General features: G+C 39.2%; 2 protein-coding genes across 3 annotated transcripts; one reads left to right on the plus strand and one right to left on the minus strand.

The window, feature by feature from the left end:
* Window positions 1-374: 374 nt before the first annotated feature.
* alpk3a (alpha-kinase 3a) lies at window positions 375-14076 on the plus strand. Of its 2 annotated transcripts, XM_085412191.1 has the most exons (16): window positions 375-733; window positions 1048-1318; window positions 1736-1768; window positions 2133-2254; window positions 2659-2776; window positions 2850-4197; window positions 7530-9885; window positions 10321-10468; window positions 11018-11145; window positions 11250-11285; window positions 11377-11651; window positions 11756-11844; window positions 11954-12171; window positions 12273-12321; window positions 12413-12751; window positions 13008-14076. In XM_085412191.1, exons 2-16 carry the CDS (start codon window positions 1191-1193, stop codon window positions 13039-13041), a joined length of 5421 nt encoding a protein of 1806 aa, XP_085268317.1. In that variant the 5' UTR covers window positions 375-733; window positions 1048-1190; the 3' UTR covers window positions 13042-14076. The 2 variants fall into 2 exon arrangements, with proteins under 2 accessions (XP_085268317.1, XP_085268318.1); XM_085412192.1 differs by lacking the exon at window positions 1736-1768.
* Window positions 14077-15745: 1669 nt separating this feature from the next.
* slc28a1 (solute carrier family 28 member 1) lies at window positions 15746-23803 on the minus strand. The gene is made up of 18 exons (XM_085412221.1): window positions 23800-23803; window positions 23445-23524; window positions 23289-23371; window positions 22408-22499; window positions 20362-20551; window positions 20124-20265; window positions 19801-19914; window positions 19273-19347; window positions 19107-19187; window positions 18928-19008; window positions 18687-18812; window positions 17602-17732; window positions 17330-17498; window positions 16583-16780; window positions 16407-16488; window positions 16208-16306; window positions 16009-16114; window positions 15746-15866 (listed from the first exon to the last, which is right to left on the minus strand). The coding sequence occupies exons 1-18, from the start codon at window positions 23801-23803 to the stop codon at window positions 15746-15748; spliced, it is 1974 nt and encodes a 657-aa protein (XP_085268347.1).
* Window positions 23804-24480: the final 677 nt, after the last annotated feature.

The following is a 24480-nucleotide window of genomic DNA, read 5'->3' on the forward strand; positions in this document are numbered from 1 at the left end:
TTAATGCTACATTTTATATAAATGTAATAAAATGTGATAGGGAAAAAAACCCCCACAGAGAACAGAGACAGACATTTGAGAGGAAAGAGTAAAATGTAGCAATCCTGACAGTAATTTTAATGTTTTAAAAATGAGTCATCAATAGCTATTCCTTCCTTCCTAACATTATTAAATCAAAGTGCAGGTTTTGTAAGCCTTTTTTTCCCCTTAGGTCATATGAGCAACAAGGAGGTCAATGTGATTTAACCATGTGTTGCAATACAAAGTGTATATGTGTGTTGGAGGGGTGGGGGGTAGAGGGGCTGTCCTTTAGGAACTCCTGAGCAAAGCATTGGACTTAGACCATTGGCTGTTATCAGCTACATCATGAATCGAGTCTACATATAATCCACAAGGGTGTCTCACCAAGATGGTTAAGTTTTTCCAGCTTGTTGAGCCGGATCCAAACACTGCAGTGAGATTTTTGCATTGTGAATGTTAATGAAAAGATAGATTTGAGGCAAATGTGTTCTAGGTTAAATGGGTAACATTTTGATCTGAATTCAGTTTGTTTGTAGATTTCTTTGCTAAAGTCTAAAGTCTAGTTTCGGAAAATCTGATGTGCTCTTGAACCTATTTGTGGGCCTGCTATAAATAGGGCCACTCTGGCAACACATGCATGTCTATGATAGGAGGTTACAGAGAATTTCTTCACAGACTCTGGCTCCAAAGTAACACTGACAACATCTTAATGGTAAGTTGGAAATTTAGAGAGTTTTGCCGTGAACAAGAAAGACATCTCTTGTATTCCTAAGACATACAAGTAAATTACTTCTCTTAGGTTTGTGTTTGACCACTAACAGCGCTTTCACAACCCGATAGCATGATCCTATTTATAACTTGCTCCAATGCAATTGCTTTGCTTGGTCAGAAAGGACGAGCACTAGGGCTGAAATGTGTGTTTGAGTTTTGTATGGGTAAATAACACAGAGTGTGTCGTTTGCTTTCTTTAATTAACAACCAACAGGTTTTGTTGTAATTCTGAAGTGTTTCTTTTATCTTCTCCAGGAGCTTCTGCATGGACAGCAACATTTAATCTGAGCCTTGATCTTGGAAAGCTGTGGATGTGAAAGCAGAGTGCTTTTTTAGCCTGGGTGATTTATCTCAGCTATCTCGGATTATAAGTTTTTGGTGCGCTACCATAGTGGACAATGACTTCTAGAAGGCTGATGACTCGATCTTTTTCTGGCAATGGGAGGACAAGCAGCTTCAGTGACGACGAGGCTCCATCTTTCAATGGCCGCAATACTTACCTCTCAAATGTCCGGCCTGAAAACAGGTAGACAGTCTTATCTGTATTCTTTATGTGTTTGTAGATCATGTTGGTGAAGCAGATTGATATTGTATTGATACAAGAGGAAGATATAAAGTGCACAGTGATCAAGAAAAAGAGTCTTGGTCTGGCAGGTCGAATAAAAAAATCATAAAATATAATAAACATTTCTTTGTATCTTTTATGTCATTTAACTGGTATAACACTTGATCAAACTAGACCCATTAGATGAAGTTTGCCAAATTAAACACAACCACTTAAGTTTTCAGATAAAATCAGATATATCACACAAATAATTGCATGTGCATTATCTATAAACTGTAGGAGGAGGACAGCTGTGAAACAATTTTACTGGGGTAGAGTCCCAATACGCAGACCCTAATTAATCACTGTCGTTGCTTCGTTTGCCTCCTCTCTGAATAGCTATTCAAGGTATTCTCACTACAGGCCGGCGAGGTAATCTCTATTTTAAAACACTTCTACCCACTAACATCTTAACTGCAAAAACTGGTTTACTCCACGAATGAAACCCACACAAGTTTTGACTGACCAACATTGGTTTCAGTGCTGGGTTGGCAAGTTTGTTTTGCTTGACATCTCACAAGTTTGTGTCAACCTTTGACATCCATGTCACTACCAGAAATTCCCATTAACATCCTTTCCTGTTGTTTTAATTTAAAAATTAGAAATAAAGTAATTGGAGCCTACTAGTTAAAGATGAAAGGGTTCACCTGATTAACTGAGATAAATTATAAAAGTATCCACTATTTCTATTTGAAGCAAGAAGCTGACTTTCTAATGGATCAGCAATTCCTTTCAGGAGCACGTTGTGCAGTGTCATGGCCCAGCTGACTGAGGACATACAGCCATCTTTCGAGACCACCTTGAAGTCAAAGGCAGTCTCAGAGAACTGCAATGTGAAATTCACCTGTGTGGTAACAGGTAGGCTTACGTCAAGGTAGCGTCTGTGCCCTGTTGTTTTCCGGAATAACTGAAACCTCTCAGACTGAGCTGGGTGTGAAGTGGCAGGATGTGACTAATATGAAAACAAAGGATTTTGCTTCGAAGGCAGCACTTCTTCCTGTATTACTTTTTCAGCACAGCTTAATTTTGAGCTCGTTTTTCAAGAATTTTTGGGCCTCAGGCAAGCTAGATGGTTGGGCCAACATGATGCAATAACCAAAATACATTCAAGTGAACGCTTCCACACTGTGTTTTATTAAGCATGTCATTATTTTTAATATATGAGAAATTTAGCTGTTGCACATTAACAGCACAGTGTAGCACAGGGAGTGTAATGTTTACAAGCCAGAGGAAAGGTGTTCATTATATCATTTCCATGTCAGGTTACCCAGCTCCAGAACTAAAGTGGTATAAAGACGATATGGAAATGGATCGCTACTGTGGACTCCCGAAATATGAAATTCGTCGAAATGGAAAAACTCATACCCTTCATATTTACAAGTATGTAAGACAGGCTTGCATTAATCAGCTCTTTGTTTGTTTTAATGACATTAACAAGAGCTTCTGTTTCTAGCTGCACAGTAGACGATGCAGCCATCTACCAAGTCTCAGCCAGCAATAGCAAAGGTATTGTCTCCTGCTCTGGTGTTTTGGAGGTTGGCACCATGAATGAGTACAAAATCCACCAGCGCTTCTTTGCTAAGCTGAAACAAAAAGCAGAAAAGAAGAGAAAAGATGCAGAGGAGCAGATCAAGATGGAGAATAAAGAAAATGTTCAGAAAGTGAAACCACTGATTAGTCCAGAACACCCTCAGAGGAAACGGGCTGTCCCACCACCAGAGGAGAGGGAAGTAGCCAAAGAGTCTGAGGCTATAGAGGAACTGGGAGCTACTGCAGAACCTAATGGAATTAGCTCAGAAAATGAGGAAACAGCTTCTTTGGCATCCCGGGACAGAGGTCTTGAGGACGAGACAGGTCCATCAGACGAGACGTTGGCCACTAAAAGAATAAAGATGTCAAATGGTGTAGATGCTGGAATTAATAGTAGCCGAAGCCATATGATGGGAGTTGGAGGTGAAAACTGTTATGATGGAGGAATCAGTTTGGCACAGTTTTTGGCAGAGACTCTTCAGTCCCAGGCTGTGGAGGAAAAACAGAATTCATCTCAAGCCGAGAAAGATAAAGAAGTGGAAGAAGCTGTTTTGTGTGACAATCAAGAGAAAGAGAAGGAGGAAGAGGAGCTGCAAAAAAAGAGAGAAGAAGAAGAAAAAGCTCTACAGGAGGAATATGAAAAAGAGAAAAGAAGAGAGGAAGAACTGGCCATCAGAAGGGAAAAAGAAAGAGAAAGGCAACCCCAGGTGTCGCACACAGCAGCCCATGGCAAACATGGCCCAGACATCAAACATCACAGCAAGGGCCATAAGGATCACGACCACCACCACATCCAGACCTCCATTTCCTCTATGCTCCACTCAGTCAAAGACTTCTTCTTTGGTAAGAGTAAGAAAAGCACTCATGGTCACACTGAGAATGAAGAGGCTGATTTTGAGCACTCAGTGGAGGCTCCTGAACCAGAAATGCCACCATCATTTCAGCTGCAAGAAGAACACAGTCCAGACATGTCCAAACCTCCTACAGAGGAAGTCGCGCCTGTGGAAATGGATAAACCCAGAGAGCCTTCAGAAACTACCGTGGCTACAGAACACGAGCCACCGTCAGTAGAGCCAGATACATTTAAGTATGAAGACCATGCACAACACTCGGCCCTGCCACCATCACATGAACTGCCACAAGTGGAGTCCACAAGTCCGAGTGTGACAGAAAGTGAGGAAGCCGTGGAAGCCATGGAGGTATCTGTGGGGATGGAGAGCAGCAGCGCAGGTGAAGAAGTGCCACTGCCCAGGCTTCAATTTGTCACAGAGGTATGTACAGGGGTCTTCCACAGCAGCACGTTAGATCCACTCGTGTAATACAAAAGAGCACGAGTTGAGCACAAAATGAACTTCCTCACCACCCCACACAAAAATCGTTAAAAAGAAAATTAGAGGGAAAGAAGTGCCTTTGTGTGAGTGTCTGATCGTGGTTATTTCATCTCCAAATAAAGTATCAGTGAGTTGTACTAAAAATTAACACCTAGATAAAATGATTAAGATTTCACTATAGAACAAAATTTTATCAGTTTTTAAGTTTTTTTAACATCCTTGAAAAAAAAATCAACTTTCAGTTTTCAATCAGATTTATACACAAAGTTTTTAGAAGTGGTAAAGAAGCAAAAACGATGATTAGATGTTGTAATCATGAGTCTCTAGACAGTTAAAAACACGCATAATATTAGTGATCAGCAACTTTTAGGAGTGAGTCAGCATAAGGGTGTGACACAACTGTTTTGCTGCAAAGATAAACCACACAAAAACAGTGTGGGAGAAACAGGGAAGCTTAAGATGCATTTCACTAGTTACATGCAGGGGCAGGGGATGTTGTGCATCTGCACTGTAAGATAGGCTGCATGTTGGGTTTCGCATGTTGGCTGTGGTGAATGGGGCCAGGAGTGCGTCAGAGATCATGATGAAACCTGAATGTCAGATGCGGGTCTCACATTACAAACAGGGCTTTGCTTTAAAGAGGTTCAGCGGTAGTATAGTGAGTCCGGCGGCAGGTCTCGGCATGAAAGGAAGGGACACATTCCTCACTGCCCCCCATACCTTAAAATAAACCCTTTCCTCATCGAGACAAGAGAGAGGAAGGCAGCACTTCTGTCATCTCACTGTCCAACTTGTCAAATAGCTACATGTATGTTAGAAATGTGTTTTTTTTAGAGTTAAACTGATACAGTCTATGTGTCTGACCTTTGGCCTTTACAGCAAGCAGCCTTAAACTGATCACCACACAATTCTTTGATTTTAAGTGAAGTTTTTCATTAGTAGTTTGTCTTATCAGTTACACAGTTAAATATGTAGCACAAGTGTATTGATATTTACCTGAAATTACCCAATAAGCATTACACTGTTACCTTTAAAGGTTTCAGACTAGAAAAAGGTGTTACTGTCATGTTTCGGCTGTGTGCAGGCAGGAATTGGACCCAAACGCAAACTCACTAGAAACAGGATTGAACTCAAAATGGCAGCTTTTATTGCTGAACAAACAACATCTACAAAACCTAAACTGAGAAGACGCTAACAAGAGTCACAGGGCGAAACACACAGCATGAAGGAGATCACGACACTGATACAGAGAAACACAGGGCTTAAATACACTGGGAAATAACGAGGGGCATGAGACACAGAAAGGGAGCACAGCTGGGAGAAATCGAACATAACGAGACCCAAGGGAAGCGAAACGCAATACATTCACGTAGGACACAGTCCTTCAAAGTAAAACAGGAAATGTAACATAGACACAGACTTGACTAGGGGAGACAGAGCAACTAAGAAACACAGAGAACAATAACAGGGAGACACAGAGGGCGGCTAACTAAATAATCAGAAAACTAAAGAGAATACAAGAAAGCCAAACTAAGACACGAGACTAAAGAATAAACTGGGGCAACAAAGAGAACTAAGATCGTAATACAAAAACTCAGAGACACAAGAAACTCAAAACACTGGGTCACCGACCCAGAACAGTGACAGTTACATAGTTTTAGTTGCACTTTTTAATCTCTTATTTATTCAGCTTTTGTTTTTCTGTGCATTTTTTTTAAATGTATTGTTTGCTTGAGAAGAAGGGGAATATTTATGGGATAATATGTGATAACTTAAGAAGCCTTATATGGGTATTATGAGCCGCATTAAAATGCCACTAAGTATTAATAGCTTTGACAAGTAAGTAATTACAACTTCTTCGGTTGCAAACAAATGTTTGTAGTTGTATTCATAAATTTCCTGTGTGTGTTTTTGTTAATTGTAACGTAGCATTAATGTCCAAGCGGTGCACAATGATATGTGGAAAAGGGAACTGAAGTAGCTATGTTTAAACATCCACCTGCTGAGTGATTGCATATCCATAATGTGGAACTACAACTGTACCTTTGCTATGTTGTGGTTAGGTACAAGGCTCTTTAAATGAATAATGAGAGGAAGTTGTAACTATTATCTGAACAATCTTTTCTCACATGATTGTGACCTTTTTTTAACACACAATGTACACAATGGTGACAAATAGCTTCAGCTTTAATTTGAATGCGACTCCAGTTCCCTTCCATCGAAAGCTGCAACTTCTTTTTTTTTTGGCAGTCACTGCCGGCCACACTTATTGTCACGAGGCATCACATGGTTGCTTTACAGCTATGTATACATTTTAATGATGAGGACAGAGGGGAAACGCGCTCTAAGCGGGAAAAAACAAAAGGAAACTAATGACACTTTTTTATGTAACTCAAAGCTTGACCACTCTGTGATCTATGCTTTCTAATTAGGACTTTTGCTCTTCAGAGTCAAATTCTGTTCTTTTTTTAATTATCGGCTATTGTTGAGGCTTGAGGCTACCCAATATTTACATTAGATTTCTATCTGTCATGTGTGACTGCTCTTTGGCTGAGCTACAAGCTATCATTCATTCACCACCTAGCAAATACTTTTGTGTAAACTGCACATCAATGTCAGCTTATGCGGGAAATCCCCTGTTTATCTTTCAACCTCAGAGCAAAACAAGTGCACTTTCAAAGCCAGTGGAATTTCACTTCATAACTTTGAAGTGTTTCATCCAGAAGGTTAGTGAAGGTTGGCGTAAAATGTTAATCAGTTAAAGCTCCAAAGGAAAGAATAAAAAACTTTTTTAGCAATTTTAGTGGACCCTCACAAATGTAAACTGCTGTCTTGCACATTGTAGGCAGTTTAAAAAAAAATGTGGCTAAAAGAAGCTAACCGGTCAAAAAAGTTACAAATATTCAGATTTCCTGTAGTTGTTTTGTAATTCATGGCACAAAAACTTGTCAGAATCTATGACACATAGTCACAAGTTAGAGGTGTAAATTCGCTTTAACAAGATTCTTAAAAACAAGAAGAAAAAAAAACACTTGAGACCGAAACACATACAGTTCCTCTATAACTAGTAAATGAAAGTGGTAAAAATATTTGCATCCATAGCATGCAACATAATGCATCTTTAGAGGGAGTTCTGAAACATAACATAATAATACATGTACAGCATCTTGGTCAACAGGTGTTGTTTTAAATGTGCTATATAAATAAATGTGACTTTGACTGTGACTTATACTTGAAAATGCCATTACGATGATTTTTCTATTTTCAATCAGGCTGACTTTAAAGATAAAGACACTGAGGTGCTCTCGGTTATCAAAGAGGTTCACGTCACTGAGCAAGAGCTAGATTCACCACAGCGTAATCAGCAGGCTGAGAAAGATGAGTCTGTTCCAGAGGATGATAAGTCTGCCTTGCCACAGACCCAAGACTTGGCTGATAAAGAAGGGGGCACCCCAACGCCCACCCTCACCAGCTTGGGAGAATGCTGGACTCCCCCTCACAGCATCGTCTCAGCAGCGGAAAGCCACAGTCCTGGAGAAACGCCCACTGAAACTTTGCAAGAAGAGGGGAAGCAAGGTGAAGTTGACATGGAGGAGGCTAGCTCTTTTAATGAGTTACATGAGGAAGAGAAAGCCGAAGTGAAATCAAAGAAGCAGGGATTTTCAGGTATAAACGGATCTGAGATGACTAAATTGTCAACATCTTCTCTGGAAAGCCAAATAGAGGCGTGCGAATCTAAAAAGCCTGATCAGGTGCTTTCATACTTTCCTGATGTGGAATCATTCAGTGCAGAGACACATTGTCTAAAAGAGGAGACCAAATGTACTTCACTGATTCAGGAAATGAATACAGGATTTCCGCCCACTACACTCCCTGAGAGTTTAGACAAGGTTGACCTAAAAATGCAACATAAACCCACTCGTACTAGGTCACAGGAAATCACAGAAGTCGGCGATGTTAGTGCTACACAAAGTTCAAGCTCTGGTTTTACAAGAAGCGGGGGAAGATATGAGCAAAACAAAGCGGCAAATTCTATTTTAGAGAAAGAAGGACATAATAATCTGTGTGACAGTCTAAAAACACAGGAGCAAGTGTGTTTAGAAGTGGAGAGCGCTGAAGTGAAGAATGAGAGTTTACAGGTTGAAGCGGAGACAGAAAAGCAGACTCCAGTGAACGCAGAAGAGCCGATTCACTCAAAGATAAAGCAAATGGAGGAGCAGAGTAATACTGCACATCAAAACATGAGTGGGAGTGGCTGGAGTGGTGTGCATTCAGAGAATATTCCAGCAATCCAGATATCGACTATTGAAGATATCCCTGATAGTAAACCAAATGTGCCAGATCTGAGCCCAAGTGAGCAATTTCTAATCCCCAAAATTGAAATAATGGAGGCTGAGCTCAAAGAGTCTACTTTGCCACTAACTATTTTGGCCCTAGACAAGCCAGACTCAAGCAATTTGCAAAAACATGATGCAACTCCTGCTTCTGACTTGTTGCCCACGCAGAAAGGTATGCAGAAAGATGATCACATTTCACCTACGGAGAAAGTAGAAGATGTTGCACAATTAGACGGCAAGACAGAAAATACACAGGTGGAAGGGAGGGAAGAGCCCCCTCAGATGAGCTATGCATTAATTCCTGTTATAAATGTTTCATTCACTGATGATAAGGAGGGTGATGCATGTTTAAACAACCATGTGTCAGACACAAAGCAGGCTGTTGAAACTCCAAAGGGGCCTTTGTTTGTGGTACCACCAATTTCTGTCACTTGTCATGAAAGTGATCTACCACAATTCAGCCTGCCCACTTACACTGAGCCGACAGAAATGGAAACTTCAGCTGACACGCAAAGCGGAACAAAGAATGACAGTGACAAAAATGAGGCTGTGAAGCCTGAAAGTGCTCAAAATAGAAGACCTAACTTTGACGAAAGAAGTGTCAAAGAGAACACTCCCACTGTGCTATATGAAGCTCTGAAACCAAAAGTCGGTGACAGTGTTTTGTTATTCAGCAAAACAACAGTGGACGTCCTTGTCCCTGAAACTTTGAAACCCAAATCCCTCAAAGATGCCAAGACAGAGAATTCAGTGTCAGTTGAAGATCCCCAGAAAAACAGATTTTCTGTTGAGAGACTCAGCTCCAAGCCCCCGACAAGTCCAGCTAGTCTCCGCAAATTAATATCCAAAGCTGCTGCAGACTCAGACAACGAGGCTGCGGCAGCTGAAGATCTAAGCGGAGGGTCTACACCAACGTCATCCCTTTCCTGTGAAAGCAGTCCCCGAATGAAACGCAGAGACAGTCTAACTCTCATACGCTCTGCCACCCCTGAGGAGTTGGCCTCTGGAGCTCGTCGCAAAATCTTCATCCCAAAACCTAAAGAAGACATAGATGGGACACTAGCACTAGATACTCAAGGGATCTTGAGTTACATGTCACCCAGCCAGGCCCGCAGGGCATCGTTACTGCAGGCTCAAAAAACCCCACCTATCGAGAGACGCTCCCCGCTGCTGAATCGCCGAAAGTCCACCTTGGAGGTGCCAAAAGTGGTGGGGGAGACTCCCACAGAAGAGCCGGCCAGCACCAAACGAGAAGAGAAACCTGCTGAAAAAAAGATAGATCCTTTGAAAGGTAAAGTCTTCTTTTGTTTAATTTAGCAAAGGTATAATGAAATGAAGAGGGTTTTTTTTTTTATCATATTAACTAAATATATGCGTGGAATATAAATAAATAATGAGGCAACCTGTCCAGTTTTCCCCCATAACCATGGATTGGATAAGTGGAGACAAATGGATGGATGGAGACAAATGGATGGATGGATGGATGGATGGAGACAAATGGATGGATGGATGGATGGATGGATAGATGGATAATTAGCCTCTATGGAGTTACAAGCAATTATCTGTTAAATCACAGTGGACTGTCTAATTTCCTTGTTTTCATACTTTTCTCAAAATATATCATTTATATTAAATATATCATCAGTGCAAAAAATGTGAAATAAACTGCCACTTAAGAAACAAGAAACATCACATGAGCTCGACTCTCCTTTCCATGCATCACCAGCTCCGCAGGTTATCCGTAAGATGCGGGGAGAGCCATTCCCAGATGCCTCTGGACACCTGAAGCTTTGGTGCCAGTTCTTTAACGTGCTCGGCGACTCCAACATTAAGTGGTTCAGAGATGAGGAAGAAATTCTAGAGGTGAAAAGAAGGTTAGTTTTCACCTTTACTCATTTTATGGTCATAACCACCCTACCTATCTGTAAAATCACATGTTCAATTTGTTTTAGGTATTAAAAGAGCTACTTTTCACCTTTGCCATTGCTATTATTCTGAGGATTTCCAGCCAAAATGACAAATGGGCGGGTTCCAAATATGAAACAATAATGCTTCAAGGATAAGCAGGATTTATTTGGGCCTGAGTGCATCCCATGGTCTTCTGTCATTCTCATATTCTCACTGCAAAAGATGTCCAGCTCATGTGACTGTGAACCCCACAGCTGTGACACAGAGAGGTGAATCTCTGGCTAGACACAGAAACTGTAACCTGACACAATATTTTTCCCATCTCCAGGGTGCATTAAAAGTCTATATATGTGCTAATGGTTGCTGTGTCAGCAGTCTGCTGCCACACAGCACGAGCATCTGTCTCACAGTGACATCTTGTGGGTTGTTGGGGAATTGGAGTCTCTCGATTGAATGCGTTCACGACTGTGTGTGTGGATTTTTTTTCTTTATTTTTTCTTTATTTTATGCTCAAGTGGAGGAGATGAAAGCCAAGTAGCACTGGCAATTGTTCTCGCGTCCAACCAAGACTGTGGTGTATATGGCTGCACGATCACTAATGAATACGGGACGGACAGTACTGACTTCCTCCTCAGTATAGACAGTAAGAAACAGCATGTATAGAAAAAAATCGAAATTGAAATTTAGAGTGTTTTACTAATATTAAATTCAATTTATTCAAGGTTTTGTCTGTTTTCTCTCTTACAGTTATGTCTGAAATACTGCTAAAAGATGATTTGGAAGGTACTTTTTGGTTAAACACTATATGCATCTGAGCCTTTGTTTATACACTATTTTTAACTGGATTCCCAGAGTAACTCTGTTTTTGCTTCAGTTGGAGAAGAGATAGAGATGACCCCGCTCCTGTTCACCAAAGGCTTGGTCGACTCTGGCACTTGGGGTGACAAGTACTTTGGTCGGATCATGACAGAGAGGTTGCACCTTGGGGAGGGCTGCATGCACAAAGCCAGCCAGGTGAAGGTCATCTATGGCCTGGATCCCGTCTTTGAGTCCGGAAGCACTTGTATTATTAAAGTTCAAAGCCCCATCACTTATGGGACCAAACAGGAGAGCAACCTTGCAGAGAGAAATCTAGAAATTACTAAGCACGTGAGTTTCACTGAGGAACTTTTGTTACATTTTAGTATATATGGTTAAATAGTGCTTCCTTCTGCTTTATTTATTTATTTATTTTTTAAATCTCTGTTTTCTAGGAATGCAAAGTCCAAAACATGATTCGAGAATACTGCAAAATCTTCTCAGCTGAAGCAAGAGTTATTGAAACCTTTGGGCCTTCACTAGAGTAAGCAACAGATATATTTTTGTTCTGATAATTAAATCCATTAAAATTATACTATACACAGTATATTACTGCTTGTGATCATCCCACTGTTACTTCATGTTGCCCACAGAGTGATTCCTCGCTATTTGATGTACCGGCCAGCAAATTCTGTGCCGTATGCCACAGTGGAGGCTGATCTTACTGGTTTATTCCTTAAGTATTGCACAATGGATGCTAAAGGGAAACTGGTTATGCAAAAGATTTCTGAGATAGAGCAGAAATGCTGCAGCTTCCAGCACTGGATCCATCAGTGGACACATGGCAATTTGTTGGTCACTCAGCTCGAGGGTACGCCACACATAAAATAATCACGAAGGCAATCATTTAAAGTGAATATTAGCGGGATCATGACCATTAAAGATTCTCTAAGGCTTGTTTTTTTTTTCTAGGTGTTGAAACAAAGATTACAAACGTGAGAGTTGTCACCAAGTCAAAAGGGTTTGTATCGCAGTCCCTACATGCAAAATTATTGTTTGTTTGCTGCTAAATAGCTGCAATAACCCCTCCCCCACCTCCCTTTGTTCTTCAGATACCAAGGATTAACTGAGTGTGGCTCACCTGAGGTGTTCAACCAGTTCCTGACACTCCATCAATGCAACTACTACTGCGGGCTTCTTGGCCTGCGCCCGCTTAAGACTATGGACAGTCTGCAGCAGCCCGCCAAAGCGAAGGGCTCAAAAAGCCCTCTGCTCAACCGCAAAGCGGGGTCTACCAGCCCACAGCTCCAGCGAAAAGGACACAGCCCTCAAATTGCTAGAAAAGCTAATTCTAGCCCAAAGGTGACTAGAAAGGGTCAGGAGACAGAGGACAATAAATCAAGTGCAAAACCAAAGCCAGCAGAAATTACTGATGCCACTGTTGAAAAAAGGTAGGAAAAAGGGCTTTTGTTCTAGCAATATCTCATTGCTTTTATTGGTTTAGTGTTAAGTGTTACTTTCCAGTTATCAAAGGCGGCAAGAGAAAAAGAGTCATTTGTCAGCTTGACGTGGTAAAAACTTATTATGAATATCTGGCCCCTGTGAGGAGACGTCCATCCTCAGCGTAGTTAAAAGGTTTGTGAGAATGTTTGGCATGACGGGCACAGCGATTTTTAAACCTCATAGTCTGCTTTTCTACTTTTATAGAAGAGGAATCACTGAACTGACACAGCTTTTCTAAGAATCTTTGAACACCTGCCTCAGAGTATTATCAGCTCTATGAGTGGACAAACAACTCTCCAAGCAATATTTGCCAAATAAGCCAACAGGAGATGTCAACATTAAGGTGTTTTCATTTAAATGTCGTGTATAAAATGTACATGGCCACAATGTATGTATGTTTCACTCGCTTTCTAGAATGTATTATAAGTATTATACGTAGATGCTGCATGTTCACGTCATGTACAGAATGTGTATCAAGTAAAAGGTGTGCTCATTTCTGGGTTAATATTTATTGCTAGTATTTAAACTTTCTTCACAGCAAAGTTGAGCTCATGCTGTGGATTAACAGCACCATTTTTAGATAAAAAAAATGTTTGTGTGCACTTTGTTTTGGGCTTTTTTTTTAGTTATTGTGACTGATTGTTGTTTTTCCAGTCCCTTTCCATTATTTTCACATTTTAGATGGCAAAACTATACTTTATCTCAAAGAAAAGAGCTGTTTTGGGAGTGTACCGCTGGTCAGTATTAGGCAGAAACTTCATTAACATAACCTTTTTATTCTTATTTTGCGCGAGGCCAGCAGGGACATTTGGAGACGATAAAGATGAAAACCCGCTCAGTTATCACATTAACTTTGTATTCTTGGTTAAAGTCCAACAGAGGTCAGTTCTCTCCTACAAATAACACCAAACCTGTGTGAAAAGCAAGCTTTGGGAATTTGTGTCTTGATTAATGATTAATAAGGATATTCAGAAGAGTCCAAACTAGCACATGTCAGCTGGTGTCATTTGTGTATTCACTAACTGCATGAAGCCTTATAGATGAAGGAAAAGAAAGCACGGAAATATTTTAAATTGAATATGTGAAAAAAAACAAAATAATAACACATAATGTGTACATAAATAAATGGAGTAAATATGCAAAGTAACATAAAGAACAATAATAAATGAGTGAGGGTGCGAGTGAATGACTGAGTGAATGAATAAATGTGTCTTTGGTATGTTTGGTATGTCACACTGTGTCTGCTTTTCTAAAGAAATAAATATGTAAAACAAGTCCAGTCATGAGTTTTATTTCCATATGTTTTATAGTAGTTAACATAGTTATATATATAATTATTATAAATTTGGTATATATATATATATATATATATATATATATATATATATATATATATATATATATAACACACCCAGCACGCCCCTGCGGGCGGTTTATCCTTCAAGCTCGGGTCCTCTACCAGAGGCCTGGGAGCTTGAGGGTCCTGCGCAGTATCTTAGCTGTTCCCAGGACTGCGCTCTTCTGGACAGAGATCTCCGATGTTGTTCCCGGGATCTGCTGGAGCCACTCGCCTAGCTTGGGAGTCACCGCACCTAGTGCTCCGATTACCACGGGGACCACCGTTACCTTCACCCTCCACATCCTCTCGAGCTCTTCTCTGAGCCCTTGGTATTTCTCCAGCTTCTCGTGTTCCTTCTTCCTGATATTGCTGTCATTCGGAACCGCTACATCGATCACTACGGCCGTCTTCTTCTGTTTGTCTACCACCACTATGTCCGGTTGGTTAGCCACCACCATTTTGTCCGTCTGTATCTGGAAGTCCCACAGGATCTTAGCTCGGTCATTCTCCACCACCCTTGGGGGCATCTCCCATTTTGACCTCGGGACTTCCAGGTTATACTCGGCACAGATGTTCCTGTACACTATGCCGGCCACTTGGTTATGGCGTTCCATGTATGCCTTGCCTGCCTGCTAGCATCTTGCACCCTGCTGTTATGTGCTGGATTGTCTCTGGGGCATCTTTACACAGCCTGCACCTGGGGTCTTGCCTGGTGTGATAGACCCCAGCCTCTATGGATCTTGTGCTCAGAGCTTGTTCTTGTGCTATATATATATATATATATATATATATATATATATATATATATATATATATATATATATATATATATATACATATACATATACATATATGTACATGTTCTCTCCTATATATGTACAAAATTAATCAAAATCCCAGTTTGGCTTTTATAAGACCGATTTACAATATAATACATAAAAGATAAAATCAGCTCAAAAATGTTATGCATGTACTGCAGGCTTTACATTTTTACAATAAATGTGACACAAATACACAAACTAGTATGCAAATGAGCTACAGTGGGGAAAAAAAACTGGCACTTGACTTGTGACTGATTTTCACATTGAAGAAAACACTGATCATAATGCATGAATTTTAACAAATAAAATAAAGTAATACATTAAGAGGAACTTGTTTACCAGCACATGAATCACCACTGCTATGTGACAGTTTACTAAGAGGTTGTTTGCTTCGCTGTTTTTTTTTTAAAGTGGCACAGCATAGTTAATAATATACTGTAATCTTTTCGCTTTTGATGTACTAATGGCTGTGACTTCTGGTAACAGCTCATATCTGTTTAAAAAAGACAGTTTTTTAGAAAGGCATTTTATGTCAATCCACTCAGTTAATATTTTATTGTTTTGGTACTTTAATATGACTTTTGACAGTGTTAAACTCATCAAAGTGGATCAGGTGGCCCATTGCCAATTTCTGTGGTGATTCACAACAACTTTGTCCAATTAGAGACTGGTGAGTCAAGCAAATTGTACTTACAAACCTCACAGGAAAGCTGAACAGAGGTTGAAAATACTTGTAGAAATGTTTTGCATGTGGTTTGCATACGACTGCTACGGGTTGTTCTTTAAATACAAACATCCACATCGGGAAAGCCACAACACTGACAACATTTGGAGAGAAATATGGTGGCGTTTGCTACATTGCCCCAGAATCCTTCAAATGAGACGGTCCCGTTGTTTATGGTGCTGCAAAATAATTAATTTTACATGTTAAGAAAAATAACGAGATATCACAAAGTCATACTTAATAGCCTGAGTGCATATCTGATTTCTTCCAATTAGTTTAGCCACCCGCAAGCTTCTTTTTAATGAAAATGTAAATGCATACCTTTGAAAGAGCTCTTGACAGCATTCTGCAACGTCTGAAAGTGTGGCATTGAAGGGTGATCCGTTAAAAACCTCCACACAGTCCAATGGAGGAACAAAGAGGATGCCTGAAAAATCAGAGTGAGAGCTGCTCTGTAAAAACTGCACAGAAAGATGCTGTGGAGATACACTGGAAACAAAACAAACTAACAGAACTTTACCTGCAATGCAAGCATTGATGAGAGATACACATGTCCCGGTGATCATGGCTCTAAACACCAGAGATGAGATGTCATTTCTTCTTAATGGGCATATAGATGCTTGGAGAAAAGAAAACACACAGTGTTAGAGAATCCATTACTGAGAGAACACATTCTGGATCAAGGCAAAAATGTGACAATAATATGATTTAATACTCACAAAGACCTCCAATCACAATGCCCAGTGAGCTGAAATTGGCAAACCCACAAAGAGCATAAGTGGTGATGATTTCTGATCGGACCTGAAACAAGAAAAAAAAAAAAAAAAAAGATTTCCAGCTCACATTCATACTGACAAAATTTAAAATATATTCAGAACTAAAAACATATACTCACAGATATCCACTGCCTTTCATCTCCAATAACCTCAGCAAGTCCGTCGAGCCTGTTTTGCTTCAATTTAGATAATTCCTCATACGCCACAAACTCATTGAGGAAGAGCTTTGTCCCAATTAGCTTAGCCACAACGAAACTCTCGTCGTATGTCACTCCCATCATAAAGGCCACAGGCATAAACACGTAAGAGCAAATTAACTACAAAGACCAGATAAGGTTATTTGAAATTTGTTAGACTGATATCTTAAATTCTCAGAAAAAGGAAAGCACAGTAAATCAGAATGTCAAGCAAAGTTTGTGTGCATAACGGACTAATGTTTCCCTAAGATAAAACACACGGAAATAAGCAGACAACTTTAACTTTATGGTTTCTTTCTCATATTCACCCCACCCAGCAAACACAAGCCAGAGATGGTTTATCTTTGTTGGGTGGGGTCAGAAACATTAATCACTATTATAGGAAGTTTATGCTGTAAATTCTTAACTTATCTAAATACATTTGTCAGAATAAGTAGTTGGGTATTTATTTTACACTGTCATAATACAAGTCAAAGTATATTAAAATACTACACGTCATACAGTTATGATATAATTATTTAAATGATCAAACACAAGTATTTATTATTAGATAACTTTACTTAGCTTAATTTTCATTGTAATGTTATAATATAAAAATATAATTCTAAAATCTAAGGAGTTTACAAAATGATCAACATACCACATTAACTTTCTGTTGCTAAAACATACCTGAAATGTGACATCAGGATATCCCACCATTCCTCCAAGCCATTTCAAAGCTGAATTTATGAATCCGAGGATAGCAAGAAAGGCTATAAGATTTGCTGCAATGTTAGCAACAAGCCCTATTGATGCAGATGCTCCACTGCTGACTGCTTCCAAAATGTTCTGCTCATCACTGAAATGTTAAAAATAAATAAATGTAGACAAGATATTCTGAACCGAACACACACAAAAAAGAAAAGACAACATCATGAGAAGAAATTCAATTGTGTACACACCCAGAAGCCACTTTGATGTTCTGCTTTGATTTAAAGCGACTCTCCTCTGTTTCTGGGTAAGAAAGCTTAGAGATTGCCAGAGCACACGGAGCAGCCATCACAGAGGCTGATATCAAGGAAGATGCATCAATCTGTAAAACACAATTAAATAACATGTAACTGATTAGGGTAATTACAGCAGTGATTAGCAACGCTGTCGGTAATATACATTTGCATGCTTTGAATATGTTGTGACTTATTAAAACCACCCATCAACGAGACAGACACATACCACATATCAAGTCATGTAAATTGTTTTTAAGGTTCCCTTTTTCTTATATCACAAATTGCTGACAGCAATAAAGCTGTTGCTATAAGAAAAACCTGGGTAAACACAATCACTGATATTAGTCCTCATTATCCTTTTGTAATGCTCATTCAGCTTTTTACCCAGATAGAAACCTCACGTTAGATAAGATAAGGAGCCACACCTATGTCTCTACCAGCTACCATCTTTTCCTATATAAATCTGGGTCATGATGCTTGTCAGCAGAACTACTGAAAACTTTAAATTACTCTGTACTCTCAGAAACCTCAAAGGCTGTTTTTCTCTCAGCTCTAAGACCAAAGTGGAATGAGTTAAATCTGCATTAGGTATTCAGGTGTATTTCTAAGTATGTGTTCAGTTTTGGGGCCCATTTTTTTCCTTTTTCTTTTTAATACTGCCATGAGGGTTTTTAATGTTTCTTTATATAAAATTGTTTGCAACTAACTTCATAGCCTCAGTCCAGAGTAATCAGGTGCCTTATCACAGTTTGTGTTCCTACAGTAACTGAGAAACAGTGCTGTGCTTGTTCCCTCTCAGGAGTTTAAATAAAACAACAAAGGTCCTTGAGCCAGAAATCAGTACTGGCTATGCCCCTCACTGCAACTTTTTTAAGATGTTGTTTTGCACTCAGAGCTTAAATTGCTTTGGGTTTTCTTTAACTTACAGTTGAATCTTTGTCTTTTTTTGTGCATGTTACGTTTTTATTGTATGCTTCTGTATGGGATAAGATACATTATGCTAGTATGAAAATAGGTTTATCTTAAAAGTTTTATCTCACCCCAAATGAGATGAATGCCCCCATAACACTGCCCGCAATTGTGGCAAATCCACCAGTCATAACAGCATGGATCTCTGATTTGGTCATATCCTTCAAATAGGGGCGGATCAGCAGCGGTGCTTCTGTCTAATGTACAAAAAACATTTAATTTTTTCTGCACTTATTCACAGGTACATGCACAAAAGTTCAAACAATGATGTTCGTAAAATAGTGTTGAATAAAATGTTGAAGCAAGAAGTACCTGCCCAACAAATATATTGCCTGCCACACTCAAGGTCTCTGTGGAAGACGTTCCCATTGTTATCTGCATAACCCACGAGATCTGCATGGACAAAAATCGTGGCCCTTAGTAGCAGATTATTACTACATGAGCAATAGGAGCACAGAAGCATTGAAGATGCTGCAAGCAGTGTATTTTACCTTCAAAATGAACCACTGCATAATCCCCAAGTAGTAAAGGACCGACATCACGCTGCTAAAGAAAATAACAATGGGCAAAGCCTGAGGGAAAATCATAAAATTCGGGTTAGCAATGCTCAAGTTAAATAATTCATAATCATGGTTGAGGGTCCAATCATTTACTTACTTGAAAGGCAAAAATGTTTCCAATCAGATCGCCAAAAACGAACGATGAACCTTCTTTGGTGTAGTCGAGAAATATCTGAAATTACAATTGTAAAAATGGAAACTCAGGATAAGATTTCATATATTATTCATTTGCTTAGTAAATGAATTCATGACATTTTTGATGCACATACCAATACATTTTATTAAGGTAAATAAAGTTGCCAATTATTAGAGATTATAAGCTGTCAAACACACTGTATATTAATTAGCAGGCCACGTGCGTGTACACACTCAACCCTCGGAGGACCAAAGAGTAAAGGTGAATACTGTAATAAAGCAGGTCTAAAGATAAGCATGTGTGGTAAATAAAATAACATGAGTCCACACTGTTGTGTCATAAAAGGAACATCTACAATTTAAATGGAAGGTAAATAAATGATAAAAGAACTGAATGAGTGTTAATGTTACTTGGAAGTGTTATGCTGAATAGTTGTGGTGTCTAAATTATAATTTGATTGACAATGAAATGCTCATCGTCATATAATACCTGCACTTGTTTTCCAAGCCAGTCGAAAGCTATAAATCCAGGCTCCGTTCGTATAATAAAAAGGCCAAGGCAGAACTGTATCCCGAGACCCCAAAACACAGGCCTCCATGATACCTAAAACAAAATGTGAAAAAAAGAAATGCTTTGGCCATGAGATACATAAAGCAGTCTCCATATAATTCAGAATTATTCCATGCAAGCAACTCAACTAAATTGTAAGATGATAGGGGCACAAGGACAGAGATAATCTGAGATACGATGCCCAAAAATGTTTCGAAAGAGATGTCATCACAGTAAAGGCTGTGACTCAGTGGAAAACTAACCATTGTCCTGTGTGCTGAGAAAAGGAATATAAGCATGATGAACACGCAAACTCCGCCAAATGAGATAAGCTGGGTAGGACGCTTGCTTGTGTCTAAAGCGAGCCACACCACAAGCAAGACCACAACCACCAAAATGAAAACCCTGGAAAACACATTAAAGCCACACATCATGACTTAATAGTCACAAGGAGTTTCTTCACAAAGAGTCTGTTCTTTCACCAACTTTAAATTCACTCACCATTTTATCCATTTCAAATTTGATTTAAACCATCTGACGGCGGGCTTGAAAAAGCGACTGATGCTTTTTCCCTTGTACTTGTTCAAAAGTTCCAGTGATACAGCAGCAACAGCCAAACAGGTCAGGACTACAAGGGCAGTAGCCCTCTTGAAATCCAGGACACATGCCGCAATGAAGTACGCCACATAACCTACAGAAGAGAAAAGCAATTCATCATGATCACTGTCTATACTGAAATTAGTTTACTCAAAGAAAAGTCACAAACTTTGCCTGTGTAAAGGATACCATGCAGAACCCTGCTGTATATATCTATATACCATTGTAGATACCTATATACTATTCATAATACTGTCATTTCCCATGCATATCGCATATTGCATGTAGAGCAGTAGTACCTGTTTGCTGTGGTGTCCCCCAGGGATCTGTGTTAGGCCCTACCCTGTTCTTCACTGTATATGCTTCCTTTAAGTGTCATTTTTGAGAAATACCACATTGCCTTTCACTATTATGCCGATGACATCCAGATCTATTTTGAGCTGAATGATGATCTAGCTATGTCCGTGAGTAACTTTCGAGAGTGCATGTGTGAGGTCAAGCAATGGCTTCTGGCAAATTTTCTTATCCTTAACGATAAGAAAACTGAAATTATGATCTTTGGCAGTGACGCTCTTCGTGCCAAACTTCATGATGCTTTTGGTTTTCTCACTAGTTCTTTCCCTGACACTGTTAGGAATTTGGGTGTGCTACTTGACAGCTCATTTAAACTTGATAAACAAGTATCTGCTGTCGTCAGATCTAGTTTCTACCAACTTCGCCTTATTTCCAAGGCCAAACACTACATCCCGCACAATGACTTGGAAAAGCTTATCCATGCCTTTGTAACGTCAAGACTAGATTACTGTAATTCACTTTATTATGGTCTCCACTCTACCCTTTTACATAGATTACAGACAGTCCAGAATGCCGCTGCACGCATTCTAACTAAAACTAAGAAGTTTACTCACATCACTCCCGTCCTTGCTGATCTGCACTGGTTGCCTGTGAAATTTCGTATTCAATTCAAAATTCTGTTGTTTACTTTTAAAATTACTAATAACACAGGGCCAAGTTATCTTAAGGAACTCTTAAATTCATATCTTCCTACGAGGGCCTTAAGATCTTCCTCACAGTTATTGTTGGTTCAGCCCAGATCTCGCTTGAAGTCTAGAGGTGATCGAGCATTTGCTCTAGCTGCACCTGAGCTGTGGAACAATCTCCCGATTGGCATCCGGGCGTCTGATTCTATTCAATCTTTTAAATCACGGCTTAAAACATATTTGTTTGAACTTGCTTTTTCTACTAGTTAAATTCTCGCCTCGCTTCTTGTGAGTTATTCTATTAATGTGTCTGGTTGTTTTGCGTTGTCCTGCACTGTCAATGTTTTCTATCACTGTGTTTGATGGTACAGCTTTACTCTGCTATAGCTGTGTGCTATAGTTTATTCTTATTAGTGGTCTTTACCTGTGAACATAATCTCACACTTATATGACTCTGACGTTATAGTGCTAATTATTTTATTATTTTATTGTTGCGTTGTCTATGTTCTCTATCACTGTGTATGATGGTACAGTTCTACTTTGCTATAGCTGTGTGCTATAGATTATTCCTATTAGTGGTTTTTACCTGTGAACATAATCCCACACTTATATGACTCCGATGTTTTAGTGTAAATCATTTTATTGTTTTATGTAAAGCACTTTGGCATGCCCCTGGCTTTTAATGTGCTCTATAAATAAAGATTGTTGTTGTTGTTGTTGTAATCAATCTTTTATTTATTCCATAATGTATTCCAACATCTTTGCACTCTGCACCACTGTATATATGAATATAAATGTGCTGTACAGGTTGCTATTGTATGTTTGTTTATTTGGGTAAATAGAGTGAGAGCAAAAAAAAAAAAAAAAATGAAGCCCCATTCTTTGCACATCTACACATACTTGGTCAATAAAGCTGATTCGGATTCTGATGCATAGCTGCTGAATAAACTGATGTTTCATAAATTATTACCTGCTCCGAGTACACCCAGGACAATGTATTTGAAGAGTTTTGAATGAGCCTTGATGTAATTCTCTGTGGCATTGATTGGTCCGGAAACTTTGCTGAAGTAGAGAAATAAAATCAAAAATCAGAAGTAAAGTCAAAAGCAATTGTTCACTGCAATTCTCTTGAGTAAGTAGAATCATATTTCAAATTATTTTCAAGTTGTGTATACAGTATATTGACAAAAGTACTAGGTCAGCTACACGCTACTCCTACACGAGCTGCTCGACCTATGGAAACCCAGGCCATGAAGTTCCCTGCACACAGTTCTTGTGCTGACATTAATGGCAGAGGAGCTGTGCTGTTACTGAGTGGTGCTGGTGATCTTTAGAGCTCTTGGTTACCCCACTCTTTAGCCACTTTGTTGCTGAACTACGTTTCCTAAAAACCAATGCAATAAATAGTGCAATAAATACTTTCAGAGGAAATTTCACAAATGGACCTTGTGTTCCAGTACTATGGTCAAATTCAGTGAACTCTTTAAAATTGTCTTCAACAGATGTTTTTAAAGGCAGAATGCACGAACAGGTGTTTATTTCAACAACTTTAGCAGCGGCAATTAGACTGAAAACACGTGAAGTCAAAGATTAAGCGGTGTGGCACAAATACTTTTGTCCACACAGGTTATTTTATACAACATTAGATAAATCTTAGCCATATACTGGATTAAAAGAATCTTATCCATTACAGATTTTGTTTTGTATGTGTGTAAAGTATACACACAAACTGTCGAGTAAACAAATACAGCACAGAGGCCTAAGGCACATGCTATAAAAACTTACATTACAGCGCTCACAATAAAACTGTAGGACTAGTTCTATAAACAGAAACAACTTGAACTGACACACCTTAGGTATGATCCCAGTTCCAGTCTTTTTTTAGGCTTTTTGGTCTCACTTTTTATGCTGCTGTAGTGATTAATGTCATTCTCCTAGGAAAATACAGGTAATTTATTAAAAGCATGTTTCATTTGAAAGTAAAATACAGGACAACATAACACATACCTCTATTTCATAAGCATGGTTGTCCACTCCGCTTCCATTGTTCTGGCTTATCTTTTCGAGGTGGACATCGTATTGGTCCGCTGAAAAACAGGATCATTATTCACTTCTATCCAGCTGCCTGTGGGAAAGCAGCTGCAACTTGAACAAGCAGGAGCAGGAACAATAAGTGACAAATCAAATCTCGATTTTTTTGGTTTTTTTGCTTTTTGCTCTGTGAGATAAAGAAAGCTTAACATATGTCCACATAATCCTGAAATCTTATGCGAATCTATATGAAAATTGTTCCACAAAAATACAAATTCACAACTGCAGAACAAACAGCTTAATACAAGGAAAAGCAGAGTTAATGGCTTACTCATTGTGCGTCCTCCTAGACCCAGCTGTCAAATGCTGTGCTGTAAAATACACCGCAGGGAATACTCTGCCCTCAATGAAACATCTTATCATTAATTAACAGACACGTAGCGTACTTCTCCAATCTCTCAGGAAGTACACAATGGAGACGTTTGTGTCATTCAGGAGGAATGATTTAATGTGCCTTATGAAGCAATACTTTGAGATGTGAAGCTGACCATGTTTTGCATTTCCTAAGTTGCTGGAACGACAGAAGATGAGTCTTGAATTGACTCTTAAGAGGCATTTCCTAAGAAACACAGTAGGTCAGGCATGACTTTATCTTTGGGAGGTTGTTAGCACCTATAAGTCATAGAAAACTAAAATTGGGTATCTAAAAATACATTTGTCACAAGCTTCTGAATAATCAACATGATTAATAACAGAAAGGAGCCCTTATATCACAAACAGAATAAGTCTATAGTTATATTAGCCTACCTTAAAAATAAAGCTCAATATGTGGCTGATAACCCTTCAAAAATAGCATAACTCTCAAAAAGTGAACACTTTACATTTGACTGCAACTATTTTATCCCTGAAAGGCTTTGATATATAAGACACTTTTTGGTAAGTCAGCGTCAGCAGTGTCAAGTTAACTTGTATTAAATCTTTTTTCTTCCTTTTTTTTATGATTATTTTGAAG

The sequence above is a fragment of the Rhamphochromis longiceps genome, linkage group LG7, assembly GCF_057381845.1.
Source record: "Rhamphochromis longiceps isolate RC_006_pf linkage group LG7, R_longiceps_female_GT1.1, whole genome shotgun sequence".
NCBI lineage: Eukaryota > Metazoa > Chordata > Actinopteri > Cichliformes > Cichlidae > Rhamphochromis > Rhamphochromis longiceps.